The 15,359-nt window shown below is 36.8% G+C and overlaps 1 protein-coding gene across 3 annotated transcripts in view; it reads right to left on the bottom strand.

Moving 5' to 3' along the window:
- Window positions 1-15,359, bottom strand: part of ADGRG6 (adhesion G protein-coupled receptor G6) — a 621,002-nt gene that overhangs the window by 23,280 nt on the left and 582,363 nt on the right. The window contains exon 25 of one of the 3 annotated variants that reach the window (XM_085611657.1): window positions 12,358-12,404. The exons of the other annotated variants lie outside the window; for them this stretch is intronic. Within the exon in view, the coding sequence (XP_085467783.1) occupies window positions 12,391-12,404 (14 nt within the window). The 3' untranslated portion in view covers window positions 12,358-12,390. The remainder of the gene's footprint in view (window positions 1-12,357; window positions 12,405-15,359) is intronic. 3 annotated transcript variants of the gene reach the window in all.

The following is a 15,359-nucleotide window of genomic DNA, read 5'->3' as shown; positions in this document are numbered from 1 at the left end:
AGCACCAGTTACATTACACAAGGACACTTTCATTTTTGGTAAGCACTGGAAGATTTAGTGATTTGCCCACAATCGCAGGATGTTGAGTTGATGCCAAGACTCGATTCTGGTTTCCCAGCTCCAAAGTCAGCAGCTCTGGCCATTATGCCACATTCTCTCCCCTATTAAAGGCAATGGCAGCAGTTATGGGTTCTTTACAATAATTCATGGAAACAGCATTACTTGTACTGGTTATTTGAATTTTACCAAAGAAAACCTGCCCTTAGGGAATCAGACAGGATACAGCAAGAATTTGTTGTAATCCCTTGTCTAGAAAAAATACTTTTTCTCTAGAGACCCCTCACCCACCAGGGTTGCCCCTAGGTGGCATGCTTCATCATTGGGGTTCCTCTCAATCCTCTACGGCATACTGCGACTTGCGAATTACGTAGGGGCACTTTTTTTTGTAGACTATGTATAGTGCAGTGATGTGGAGTGGAAAGGGAAAGGGAAAGAAAATTTTGATAAAACCTAACTAGTTGGCCACTCTTTTATTCCTGCCCCTAGTTGGTATGGTTAAAAATCAGAGGTCGTTTACTGCGAAGAAACCTTACCTTAATGAGTCTGGTTATCTCAGTAATGTGTTTTTGTCAACATGTTCCAAGCTGTTCCCCTAATAGCTCTCCATCAGGATTCCAAGGGGTCCAGCACAGTGTGTACCACTCCTAGTGAATCCTGTAATAAGGACACAAACCATGCACACCTAATGCGCACTGCAGTCTCTAGGGAGAGAAATAGGTTACTGTACCAGAGGTGGCTTTAAGGAACGTGTGACTAAAAACCCCTCTACCCAACAAACAAATTCTTTCTGTATCCTATCTAATTCCCTAAGGGCAGGTTTTCTTCGATATACTTAATTAATGTCTATCTACGTAACTGTCAGGAGGATAAACCTAGCCTCTACCTCTGCCTCCGTCTCTACTTTGGTACCTATTTGAACTTTACCGACAGATTGGGCATTGGTGGCTAACCTGGCATGTGTGTAAATCAGATGGCAGAGAAATCTGCTACTATTACAGGCCTTGGCTTTCTGATACATTTTTGAATGAAGGGGACCCCTACATAACCAATAAACTTGCTATACGCAGGGACTTGAACAATAATAGGAAAGAAATAGATAGCAAACTGCGATCAAATTATGCCAACAAATACCAGGTATATGAATAAACATAACCAAAAATCTGTGCTCCACATATAGATCAAAGACACAAATTTGATATTGAAAAATTTACATATAATTTTATTTGTATTCATCAATTATTTTTTTATATAAATAAACATCTTTTTGAATTCATCTATTAAGATCGTTTCCTCATTTTCTTTTCAAAAGGTGGAAAGAATATATATACAATACCAATTATTTACAAAAATTAAATCACAAATATCAAGAATTGTATTTGGAAAGAAATACATAATTTGGTATAACAGTCGATGTGTAGTTGATGAGAGCAATGCGGTAGATGGAGACTACGCGCGTTTCGGCAAAACTGCCTTCATCAGGGGACCGTCTATTGCAAAACAACTATTTGGAACATAAAAATGACATAGATAAGTGGTTACATTTAAACTATATATATATACCTAGATAATTGGTCAACAATTGCATTTTCAACACTTTTTATATGTTAATAAACTGTGGCGGCTAATTACAATATCAAAAAAAGAGAAAGAGAGCATGATTATATACAATATAATACACCTAATATATACATAATGACTTTTTACAACAATATATGTACAATATATAAAACACAAAGAAAACATAATTTGTGAAAAAGTATAGAAAAAATATATATGCACAAGAATAAAAATGGCCCATTCTTTCTCAAATCTAATACATTCCACCAAGCATAGATTGTAGTAGTATCATAATGGTCAAAATTATAAACATTTCCATGGTATAGACTGAATAAATAGAGAAAAAAAGAGAAGATAAAGAAAGATTATTATAGTAAGAGAAGTGCAGAAAGAGATAGAAAGAATACATCCATAATGTTGGTGATCAGAACAAGGCCCAATATAGAATGTAATTATGGATACTAATATATTCTAATAATATGCATAAAGATTTATTTTATTTTGTCAAAGATTTAATATAAATCATGATCACTCCTATTGATGAAACAAATTAAATATTTAGAGAATCAGATACCTTACCCTAGATGTATAAAGTCTAACTTACATTAGCGTATAGTGCTTCACTCAGTTTTGTTTAGGCTCTCAGGAATATTATGCAGCTTGTAGGACAACTGTAAAAATAGTCCAAAGTTCTTTTTTTCAAATTAAGGTTCCTTTTTGTTACAAAGGTATCTGATTCTCTAAATATTTATTTTGTTTCATCATTAGGAGTGATCATGATTACATTCTATATTAGGCCTTGTTCTGATCACCAACATTATTGATGTATTCTTTCTATCTCTTTCTGCACTTCTCTTACTATAATAATCTTTCTTTATCTTCTCTTTTTTTCTCTATCTATTCAGTCTATACCATGGAAATGTTTATAATTTTGACCATTATGATACTACTACAATCTATGCTTGGTGGAATGTATTAGATTTGAGAAAGAATGGGCCATCTTTATTCTTGTGCATATATATTTTTTCTATACTTTTTCACAAATTATGTTTTCTTTGTGTTTTATATATTGTACATATCTTGTTGTAAAAAGTAATTATGTATATATTAGGTGTATTATATTGTATATAATCATGCTCTCTTTCTCTTTTTTTGATATTGTAATTAGCCACCACGATTTATTAACATATAAAAAGTGTTGAAAATGCAATTGTTGACCAATTATCTAGGTATATATATATAGTTTAAATGTAACCACTTATCTATGTCATTTTTCTGTTCCAAATAGTTGTTTTGCAATAGACGGTCCCCTGATGAAGGCAGTTTTGCCGAAACGCGCGTAGTCTCCATCTACCGCATTGCTCTCATCAACTACACATCGACTGTTATACCAAAATATGTATTTCTTTCCAAATACAATTCTTGATATTTGTGATTTACTTTTTGTAAATAATTGGTATTGTATATATATTCTTTCCACCTTTTGAAAAGAAAATAAGGAAAAGATCTTAATAGATGAATTCAAAAAGATGTTTATTTATATAGAAAAATAATTGATGAATACAAATAAAATTATATGTAAATTTTTCAATATCAAATTTGTGTCTTTGATCTATATGTGGAGCACAGCTTTTTGGTTACGTTTATTCATATACCTGGTATTTGTTGGCATAATTTGATCGCAGCTTGCTATCTATTTCTTTCCTATTTGGCTTTCTGATATACTGACATTTACATCAACATTACACTAACATGAAGCCCTTATCAGTAAGCTTGGACAAAACACAACATTGTATTGATATGGCTTTGGAAGCGGAGTCATAAAAAGAGATCAATAGCTAAATTGTTCCATGTCCTGCCAGTATATTGTAACATGCTACAACACGCTATATTGTTACATGCTGAGAAAATAGACTGAGAACCGAATCTCGAATGATTGACTGTAGCACTACTAGAAACTCCTACCAGAATGCTATTCTTGTGTTCCTCCCCTTGTTGGGGCATTTCAAAGCTACAATGGTTGATCACCACCAGCAGGAGAAACTCCCAGCAAAAGAGTGTCAGAATCTGCCCTGATGGCAGAGAGGAACATGTCACCAGATGAGAATTGTGAAAAGCCTACTGTGCAGAAGGAGGACCGACCCCCAAACTATGCACAAATGACCAGTAAAAATAAAGCTAATAATGAAATTGCCACCATGTCTTGTTCTAAAACGAATGTGAAGGGAACACAAATGAACTTAGCATTAATTATTTGAGCATGGGTAGCCTCTCTCAGAGTTAGAGTGGGCACGAGTGGCTGCGGCCCTTCAGGTTGGCCATTTTCTACCACCAGGAAATCACCCTCTGACAATACCAGTGCATCAGAATAGATATGCACTATTGGAATATCTACAAGGTCCTGAGCCACAGGAAACTGAAGAAGCTTGTGAAACACTGGAAGAAAACACCAAGAGGGGCGGCCCTCCTTCTCAGCTCGTAACCACTAAGAGCAACGTTTTTGCAGAAGCCAAGCGGCTTCAATACGTGCCCGAGAGCTTGGAAGGGCATGCAAAGACCAAGGGTGATGAAGCTGATGAAGAGCAATATAGCATAAGTGGGGAAAAGGACAGCTAAATCCCCTGCCTGCAGAAAAAGGATACTTTATTACATTTAATTCTGCAATTTGCACAGGATACACTCCAAGGTCAGCTAGAACTAGGCAAGGAGATTAACTATATCCACACCAAAGTGGAGGATAGGGAGAAGTGGATCATATCCTTCTCAGAAAAAACGGAAATTCTGGAATAACCAGTTAAGGACAATAAAAAGGTAGGTACTAAACACCATGGAAAAACAATTCTGGCCATCAATGAGCTCAAACTTAAAAAATATGACTTGGAGAATATGTCCCACCGATGCAATTTGTATGTAGTTTGGATTTCATTAGGCATAGAAAGCACAAAAAGGGCTAGTACTGATTCGCTAGAGGAAACAATAACTGACCTACTAAATGAGGTGGCATTGCAAACCCAAGCAAGACATGAATTGTTAATAATCAGATATCATCAAGTACGTTTTCAGAAAAATTCAAAATCACAGAAGCATGTACTGTTCTAGTATGCTTTTGGACTATCTTCTGAAACTGAAATTCCAGAGATAAGGTCAATTGGAGGACAGGTGCAGCTGGTACAGCAAACTAATTTAAGAATACTCTGGAAGGGGGAAATAAAGTGATGCAGGAAATAGAAGATGCCATCACATTTGTTTCTACTATGAGAACAAAGTCTAAGAAATAAATATGGCTATAATGCTAGTGAATTAGCATAGCCTTGTCTGCAGGAACACACCACAATACACCATTTTTGCACAATGGATGCATGCAATCACATCCAAAGTTGGGTGGATAATTGCCGCCTCTCCTTCCACAGAGAGGAAGCAGTCTATGGGCGAGGGCAAAGAGGACTGAGGCTGACAGCTTGGAGTGGGGGTTGGACACTGGAGGTAGTGAGGTTGGGCTGAAGATACATGGGGAAAGAAAGAGAGGACATAGACGAAGACTGATCTGCCATTCTCAGAAAAAAATGGGCATAGCCAGAAAGGAAGGGATACAGAGGAGTACACAATCAGCTACAAGAGTGTTGGCTATAAAAATAATAGATTTAAGCTCACTTAAAATTATTAGTTGGAATGAGAATGGATTTAATGCTAGGTGAAAAACAGCTCTAATCAGTCGAAAGTTGGCCAAGTATAATATATATATACATATATTTTTGGAATCTTTTTATTAAAAAGTATAATATTTTCATAATCTGTTTGCAGTAAAGACATGTTCCCTATGCTGAGTGAAAGCTGTCTGATCAAATGGGCTTAAGTAATGGAGTTTATTTCACACAGAGAGGCGTTTTAATTGCTGTTCCTATGCATAATATACAGCAGAGTTCTGTGGCAAATTACCTTCTTAAGTCATGTTTTGCCTGGGACGCTACTGATTTATTTAACTTGGATGCTGCCTGCAGTTTAATCCAGTGAGCTTAGTCATTATCTTAGACAGATAATGTGTTTCTTTTTGAAGAGGCTGAGACTGGTTACCGACCCAATAGTTTCTAAAACCTCTGGATTCTTCTTTAAGTCTTTGCTCAAACCTTCACCAGAACCTGCACTGTCATCCACTACTGCAAGAAATAGTGGTCAGACTGTGAGAAGGCAGAGTGCCAAAAGCCTGTCCTCCATTTCCCAGCATATGTCCTCTGCTCACTTAACATCTCTTGAAGTAGGTCACCTAAGACCTCGCTCAGATTGGCTAGATGAGCGCATGTACGGACTGGAATGTATGTTTCCTGCACATAGAGTGAAAGTGACATGTTTCACAGAAATGAAGCTAAGATGAAGTCTATAAAGATTTCTTGTGATTCGTGGTCTATTATTTATCCGAGTCTGTCCTCAGACTCTATGGCCAAACTCTTTTTAACTTCTTGCAAGGCAACGCACCGTAGTTTTTGCTGGAGGCCAGTTGCAATTTATTCATTTTTATCAATTCATCCTCTGTATCTATCACAGGGTAAACAATGAGGATGCAGGACCGATTCACAAAAATGTGTACACTTGATTCTACTCTTTACATAGATTTTTGTATTTACAAAATGCAACAGATGGCTAGTGGAAATCTATGTTAAATCTATGTTAATCCAAAAATGGAAAAGCATTCTTTTTGACTCCCAGACCCATCCTGTCGATTGACCATAGAGGGGACAATCAACTTGAGTACATACGGGGTGCCAACTGTAGTTATTGGGCATACAGGTTATTGTTTCAATTAATTTTCTACATGGGAAAATATTTGATCCATAGGAACCCCCTTTCCATCATTCCACTGCCTTAAAATGTGAAGTTTCTCTAATCTTTTCCCACCACATAAAATCCAAGAAAATGAACTGGTTGTGAACACCCATACATATATTACCACATTGTGCATGGGCATCTCTCTCGATTCTACCTTGAACTCCCACTACCCTTCCATAACACTATAGCTATGATAGTTGACAATTTGCCTAGCGGACTTTCCACAGTAATACATCTTATCTACCAGCAAAAATGGACACCCCTCCTGATTCCACAATACTTTGTTTTGCACAGACATTTCCGTCACATGCACATAACAATGTATATCAAGCTGTGTGTGACAACTTTCTGCGGCTCACTCAGTCTAGATTTGTGACTGTCCGCTTCCTCCACCAATCTTTTAATTTAGAAAATCGCTTCAACGCTCTGCACAGTCTACATTTGCAACACAGGAAGGTATCATCCAGTGTGGAAGGGTACAGCACAACCCATGTCTAATGCCCTTTCCTGGCGACTGACATAAGCGACCTACCCCATCTCGACAAAACAGCATACTATACCTTAGTGGATGTGAGGTTATATCTTGCCAGTCAAAGACAAAAGTAGCAGCTATCTCAAAAATTCCAGGATTATGTATAAATCTTGCAAATATATGAGAAGTCTGAAAAAATGAGCCCCTTTGTTCACCTAGAGGCGGCACTAGTCTCAGCATTCTGAACATAGTGTCAGTCGTCAAGTACCTGAATCAATGATTCATTTATTCACATGCACCGACCAGCTTATCACTCATGTATCATCCTTTAGCCCACAGCAAGTCCAAATCTTTCACTGTGTATTGTAAGAATTATGCACATCTGGAGGTATTATTATACCCTCCAAACACAAACTACTCCTTGTAGTAACATCATGATAGTCTATCACTTCTTTTTGATTTGTTTAGTGGGGTTTTAATATGCAATTAAATGTGTTTTTTAATTAACTGAAACGTACAAGTCTCTTGACTGGTCCAATGATTATGACTTGCAAATATGGAACTAGCTGCTCTTATAAGAACGTTTGTTGAACTCTCCCACACACATACCAGCATACCAACAAATGAAACTCGGCAATGTTGTACATGGGAGCAAAAAAGGGAGTGCTCCATTACAAGTGAGCATGCAGAGTGTCTATGCTTTCTTTGTACTCACTCGCCATTCTCAATTTCCATGTGGGGATTTCACCAACTGGTGAATAGTCAGGTGCCTGATGGCTCAGTGAATGCAGCACACTCAGGATAATTTATGTAGCAGCTTTTGACATGACCTTCCGGGTGATGCCCATGTCCGTTGACCCACAGTGTTTGTTTTGTATGGCAACATTAACAAATTACTTTGTGATTGTGTCCAGAAAGAATACCATACTCACACAACAAAGGGCATAGAGCAGATTGTAACACTACAGTGAAGGCCCTTGCTGAGAATATCAGCCTTCAGTCAACAAGTTAAAGAGAGTTTAATACTGTAATAATCAAAAAGAAATTTGGCTGCCATGGCTGACAGGTGGAGTTGGGATGCATGTTCTCTTAGGTAGATATCAGTGATAACGCTCTGGTGCAAGTGATTGGCTAAACGCAGTAAGCTAATACTCTGGAAAACGCACAATTCTCAGGCCAGCATACTAGATAGTAACACTGCTTCTGAGTTGGCCACCAACAGGGATTCCAACATAGAGGCAGAACTTAGCAGCATGCTCATCATTCAGGAATAGGACGGGTTAAAGAACAGCGTAGAAGTATTGACACTGCAGAGGAGACAACACAGTGATCTTAGAGAAAAGAAGAGTAGGCAAGTTGCAAATGCTGTTTTTGAAAACTGATTTACAAAGAACATTGGCCGTATATGGCACCACTGTGGGATGCCTAAATATGTAATAAAGTTACAGAGCCCTAATCTGATTCAGAATGCTAAAGAGAGTGAAGCATAATTTCAGTCTGGTAGACCAACCCGAAAAAGCCATCTTGAAAGTCAGCATATTGAAATATAAGGGCAAGGAGGCCAAGAAGCACTGAATGTGTTTGCTGAGTTCTCAGAAATGCCTAAAGCCATCCTAAATTCATGCTACAGTTGCGCAGGGTACAGGGAGACTTCTCATTCAGGGCAGAGATTTCTGCATGGTAAAGTGTTAGAAAAAATAAAAGGTTTACTTAACTCGAAAATAAACATTATTAATATTTTATGTGAAATATTAATATAAATTCATTTGATATATTTATTTAAAATGTAGAACAAAATAAAAAATGCTATAGCACTACTAACTTAATTTTGATATAAAACTTTAATACATGGAAACATTATTAAATTAGAATTATTTTTTGGAAGTTAAAATAAAAAATATGTTTCTACCTAAAGAAAACAATATTCATTTTTTATATGCATTATTGTTTATTAAACGTTATGTAGAGAATTAATTAAAATAAATTAGTTATTAAGTAACATTAATGTAGTTATATTTTAATAAAAAGTATTGTTATATTACTTTTTTAATTCAAAATCGGGTAATAAAATTTGATAATTACATAATAAATAGGTACTCTTGTTATATAATTTTTAACATTACATTACATTTATTTATATCTTAACTATTTTAAATATTTTAATTTAATTTAAAAATATTGCCTATGTGGTTTAATTAAATCCCTGCCGCCATTATTTTCTATAGGATGGTGTTGTAGTAACACTGTTTCACTATGTGCTATGCTGGACTTACTATTGTTTTTTAGCAGCAACTTATACTTATTAAACTTACTCCAAAGTATAAATTACTCAAAAGTGTTAGTTACCTCCATTAAAAAAGGCCCTTTGTGATTAGCCAAAAGTAGTAAAGTTACTCAAAAGTGTAAGTTACCTTTGTGAATCGGGCCTATAGTATGAAGACACACAAACATGCTATCATCTAGGATTATAAAAGGGTAATGATGCTGCATGTGGGAGGGCACATAGGCTACTCACCCAGAGAGTGTGCTTTATTGTCATTCTCTACAGCCCTGGAAGGCATTCCTACGCTGAACTGTAGATTATCTGCCAAAACAATGGTCAGCATCTTGTGTTTTGCGTCATGAGCGAAAGACAATATCAGTGTCCGTACTGAGGAATTGACCTTAGCAGCTGTTCGTGTTATAAACCACATATGGATGCAAGAGTGAAAGATTTGATTATGGCCTCCAGAGAGCGACCCAAAGCTTTGCTTTAAGAATTGATTTGAATACTTTGTTTGACAAGCTGCCTCTGAGAAGAATAAGGGAGAAAAAACAAGCTAAAAGTCAATGTTGTCTCATGTTCAATGTGCAAAACTTGAAAGAGCAATACCTCACATTTAGTGTTCTTCAAAATGCCAGTATAAACAACTACAACAAATCATCCTCTTAACTTGTCTTTCATTTCCACAGTAACCTGACATCATGCAGCAGAGATCATGCAGCAGAGGGAAGGGACCTAAGTCTGATTCTTTTTAATTTGTTATTGGGTGTCTGTCCATAAGGTGAGTGAACCTACTTTTCCTCCAACATTACCAGAAACAAACCAGAATTATGTTGTGTTCCAGTTCTCCACATAGCAGTTCCCAACTCGCTCAGCTTTGTCTTGCATATGGTGGCTTATATGGTTTTGTTCTCTGGCTTTTTATTTTAAGGTGTTTGGAAACATGTTTTTTGACAGAATGTTTTCTCACACTTAGGGTTTGGAGATGGTATCCCTTTGGTCTAGGTCATCTCAGAAATTTCCTACTGATTTCTTGCTTCTCAGTTCCTCTCGTCTTCAGTGCATTGACAATGTGTCTTTGATGTATAATATGGTTTTAACTCTTTCTTTTGCAGTGTTCTTTGCAGTTTGAGAGATATAGATTTTGTATGGTTCTTCGCTGCATCATCTGGCATACATTTTTTCTCAAACACCTTTTTTCTCCTGGCTGGAGTCATTGCAAGGCATGGGCAAAATGGGCACTCACCCAGGTCCCCATCTTCCAACCAAAGTGATATTTTCTCTCTATATCACCTTAATTTTTCTAGCTCAACATCATTCTCTCTTTCTGCCTAACTCTACCCCTTACTCTGCTTCAATCCAGCATCACCTGAAGGATTTTCTGGGCCTATCTAGGAAATATTTCAGTTGTTTTTTGTGACCCTGTTTCTTGAAAAGGTATTGTATAATTCAATATTGCTTGACATCATGCTCACTAGAATAAGCAGAAAATCAAGTTTGTTCAGAACACGAGGCCGCAAAATATGCCTTGCCCTGGGCCCAAAAAATACTTACCATTACCCTGCACCTGTATTCTAGCCTCGCCCAATCTGGATGTCACTTTTGTGTCATGAAAAACCCCTGCTCCTTAGGAAAGACACGGGCTGCAACCAATTCATGATGATAGAGAGGCAACATCTTGTTCTGTTACCAGAAATGTACTTATTCAAATAAAAAAAATTCTGAATGTCTGTGTGAAAAAGCAGGAGAATCAGCAAATTCGGGGGGTTATGTCCAACATCTGACCAGTTGTTCTTTAAAATGTACACATCTGGCTCCAACCATTCGTATTCATCTCCGATCAAGCCCCTCTTCAGGACTCACTCCAAGCTGCTGCAGCCAAAATTGTGGCTCTGTGATTAGATCTGTCATAGAGAGGGTTTTGGAGATTGCAGTCACAACACCCCAATCATAGATAAGAGAACTTATTTTTCGGGCAGGTGGAGCACTTTTCCCATCAAGAATGGACCACCATGAAAGGTTTGTTGTTTGCACATGCTAAGCATAGGTTTACATACATGACTCATCAGCTACCTTTGTGTAAATGCTGATAATAAGGGTTGATATGTGTATGCCATTGAGGTCCACTTTTCAAACCTGGTATTGGGTTTTATTACACCCTTTCTCACCCAACAAGAAATCAGAAATACATAACTTATACACGAATAATAATAAACATGAACAAGATAATTTCTACAAATGAAAACATTGAACATTTTCCAGAGCAAAAGTAAGAATATAGAGTGGATTCATTAAAAGAATAAAGAACAGCAGGTCAGAGCACACCAGGGCGTCACTACCATAAAGCACATCTGATTCTGAAACTATGCCACCATGTTGTTTGGAGGGGCATTTGGGCTTATTGTATCCTCTCGCTCACATACTCTGTAGCCTCTGGTTTTATGATTTCATTTTTTGTATATTTTGCCAATTAAAAAGAATGTATTTGTTCTGTGTACAGTTTGGTAGCTCCCAAGTTAACAAAGGATTTGAGTTTCCACACAGATTAACAAAACAACATTAGACTTCCATAAAGAAACAAACTCATCTTCCTGTATTCCCCAATACAAGTGAAGCCTAGGTCAGTGGATTGTATGTGATTCAGGTAAACTGGCTTTTTAAAGTAATTATATGTCAAATATTAAAATCTGTGAATCAATCAATGATACTTAAAACCAAAGGCTGGGATTTTATACATTTCTGGTGCATCCACCATTTAAATAGAAATAAAGGGCAGATTCTGTGAGCAGATGTTTGTGTGTTCAGTCCCTTTTAGCAATGTACCAAGGCACCGCAAGTAGAATCTTGATTCTAAATCACAATTTTTCTTTATGTCTTTTGTATTAATTTCAGAACAAATGTCTGTAAAATTTTGAATTTTCTAGTTAGGAATTTCCGTTTTTGACATATTCGATGTACTTGCCATGGTACATTGTCTGGCAGGGTCCGTCTCAGAAGCCCATGCATGACAGAGAGAACAAGTATTCAAAGGCCCCTCTCCCATTCCCCATGAGAATCAATGACATGGGGAAAAGGGCAGCGAGAACAAGCAGTGATTTCTTTGTCTCTATTGCCTTCATGCAAGAGCATGCCCACGCCTTTCTTCCAAAGAAATCATGCATTCAGCAAAAGTGAGCAACTTTACCTGTAAGGTTCCACCTCAGCTTAGGGAGTGCTCTTAGAAGATATTATCTATGCCACAAACACATGAATGTCTCAGTCATTTCCAGAGTTCAGCAGTTTTTGTTATAACAGTACAACATATACATTAGCAGTAAAAGCACACACAGAGGCAGAAAGTGATAAGGATATATTGACAGTGCTGTGACACGCTTAACAAAAAAAGACATATTCACGATTAAGTAAAAAATAATATTAAACATTATGCAAAGAACTCTAACTGATGCACCTCGAAAATTGAAATGATAAAAAAAAAAATCAAAACTAAATAATAAAGTTTGAAATTATTTCATGGTGTTTTTCCAAGAATAAAGTCTGCTATTTGTCTTAAAAAAGCACACATAGATGAGCATGACATTTTAAACGTCTGCATGTATTAAATTACACCGTCTTTGACTAAGCTAAATAGACCCCAATGGTGGAGGTTGATTTAAATTTAAAGTTAACTTTTATTTAGAAAAATAAACAGGGACAGAATTGGATTGGTAATACCTCACTAAATGCAGCGCAGCAACCTATAGTCCTTGCCCATTGATATACGTCCATTAAAGAATTGCTGTCCAGAGATTTTCTTTTTTGATTTGTGTTTTTGTATCATTAGATAAGTAATTTAGCTTCGGTTTACATTGCTAATCCATGCTGAATTTTTCTGGAGGACATTTCTAAAAATGGCGGATGTGTTGCAGTGATGATGTAAGATTTCAGGAACAATGAGACCTGTAAACTTAATTTTGGTGTCAAACATAGGGTTTTGGGGGTCGAGTAGTCTTATAGAGACAGAACATAACTACCCAGATCAACCCTTCTATCATTTTCCAAAATGGCAGCTCTATAGTGATGTGTTTTTAGACATCATATTGGTAATTTATTTCAATATTGTTTTTGTTTCAGGTTTTCCATTGATTCTAATTCATAAACATGAGCGAAGCAGATGGAAGCAGAGGATCTTTACCCCCTGAGAGACTGTTGCTAACTACAAAATCTGAGGACTCCTTCAACAAAGAAAAATGTGTCATATGCCAAACTAATCCAAAAGAAACGCTAACATCAACTGCAGCTGGACAGAAGAGATTTTGAGATGCTGCCGAAATACGACAAGACAAAATTAACAAAAGAATGATGGGCGAAGAGGATCAAATATTTTATCATTGTTACAACAAGTGCTACAAATCATAGACAATGTCAATGAGGAGATGGTGCCTGCAGAGATATATTCAAACGGTACGGACCATATTGTTCAAGAAGTCAACAGCGAATTAGAGGAAGCTGACCTTAATGTTGTGCCACATATTGATTGTGCTGTTTGAAATGGTTGCAATCGAGTGATTGTACTGTCAAATGACACAGATATTATTATTATTGTGCTACTTGGATTTGTTGCAATGCTCCTAAGTCAAGGATTGTCAGAGTTATTGATACGTTATGGAACAGGTGGGAAAAGTCACTTCATTTTCTGTACAAGAAACTTGACCCAGAGATGCCCGGGTGATGACACTTTAATTAAAATTGGAACAAAGCCTGGATCTTTAACTGCTGAACCTGTGAAGTTTCTTAAAGGATTAAAAGGATTTGCTGAGGCAGAAAAAAACATATCTTTAAAGACGTAGAAAAATACCTTGTGTTTGTTGAAAACGATTTCTGACTGCCACACATTAGACGATCTTCGGTACAGTGATTTCAAAAGATCAGGCCTGCTAAGTGACCTTCACCGACCTCATATTTTGTGTGTAGACACATTAAAGAGTGTTCTACTCGATCAGAAGATGTGTAAATGTTTTGGATCATGCAACTGAAGAGAAAGATCTGTTTGAATTTGGTTGGGAAGATATTGATAAGGTTCTAAAATCTACGAAATTTCTAAAGTCTCTGCCCACAGAACTTACACTTACATGTACTTGGAAAACCTGTGAAAAAAAGATGTCCCTGTCTATATGCTCATCTCAAATGTTCAACATTCTGCAAATGTACCACTAGCAAATGCTGAAACAAATAAATAAAGTGGACTTCGAAAATGTGTCTAAAACAGGTGTGATAAACATTATTTTTTTTAAATTGTTTGGTGTATACATAAAAGGATTAAAACCATTATTATTTGTTTGATTTCAATATATGTCTCTACTTCTTCTATCACAGATGCCATTTTGGAAAATGGCATAAGGGGTACTCTGAGGAGTTATTATCTCTCTCTGTAAGACTACTTGACCCCCAAAACCTATGTTTTGACACCAAAATGAAGTAAATAGGTCACATGGTTCCTGAAATATTACATCACCGCTGCAAAACACCTGCCATTTTTAAAAATGTCGTCCATAAAAATTTGGTCCAGAAAAGCAATGCCTACCCAAGCTAAATTCCTTCTCTGATGATCCAAAAAAAATCAAAATGTTTTATCTCTGGACAGCAATCTCTTTTACAGAGGTATATCAGGGGGGCAGGATTACTAGGAGAGGGAGAGCAGGACAACGCCCGGTCAATTATAGGAAGGAGCTGCTGCTCTCTTCCCAAGTGTTGTCATACTTTCTAGATACCTAGCATCATCCACACAAGATGTCTGTGTGAGTTTTGCTTTGGTTGTATAGTGGAAGGGTACCCGAATAGCACAAAATACAATGCTCAGACTTACCTTTAAACTTTTCTCACTTTGCGGGTGCAACAACTGTTCACAAATTGACTCTGTTACTCTCTGTCAGAGAATCCTCAAATGTCAGAAAAGGCCACAGGGTATCATTTTAAAGTGCATGGATACTGCACAGGTTTTTCTATTATTTTAGGGATCTGGCATAGTGGGGCATCGCCTGATTTTCTCTTTTAGTTGGGCATTCATCTCAACCCTCCATAGTTAATTGTGTGTATTTGTTTAAAAAATCTAATCTGGGAAAACATTTGCCAAATGCTTTGTAACAAAACATACATAGAAAGAAGCCATAAAGAAGAGAGAAGGAAAAAATTCCCATAAATGACAAAAGA

This window comes from Triturus cristatus, chromosome 6, assembly GCF_964204655.1.
Source record: "Triturus cristatus chromosome 6, aTriCri1.1, whole genome shotgun sequence".
In the NCBI taxonomy this organism is placed as follows: Eukaryota; Metazoa; Chordata; class Amphibia; order Caudata; family Salamandridae; genus Triturus; species Triturus cristatus.
Note: the sequence above shows the minus strand (reverse complement) of the source record. Positions and strands in the feature narration are given on the sequence as shown.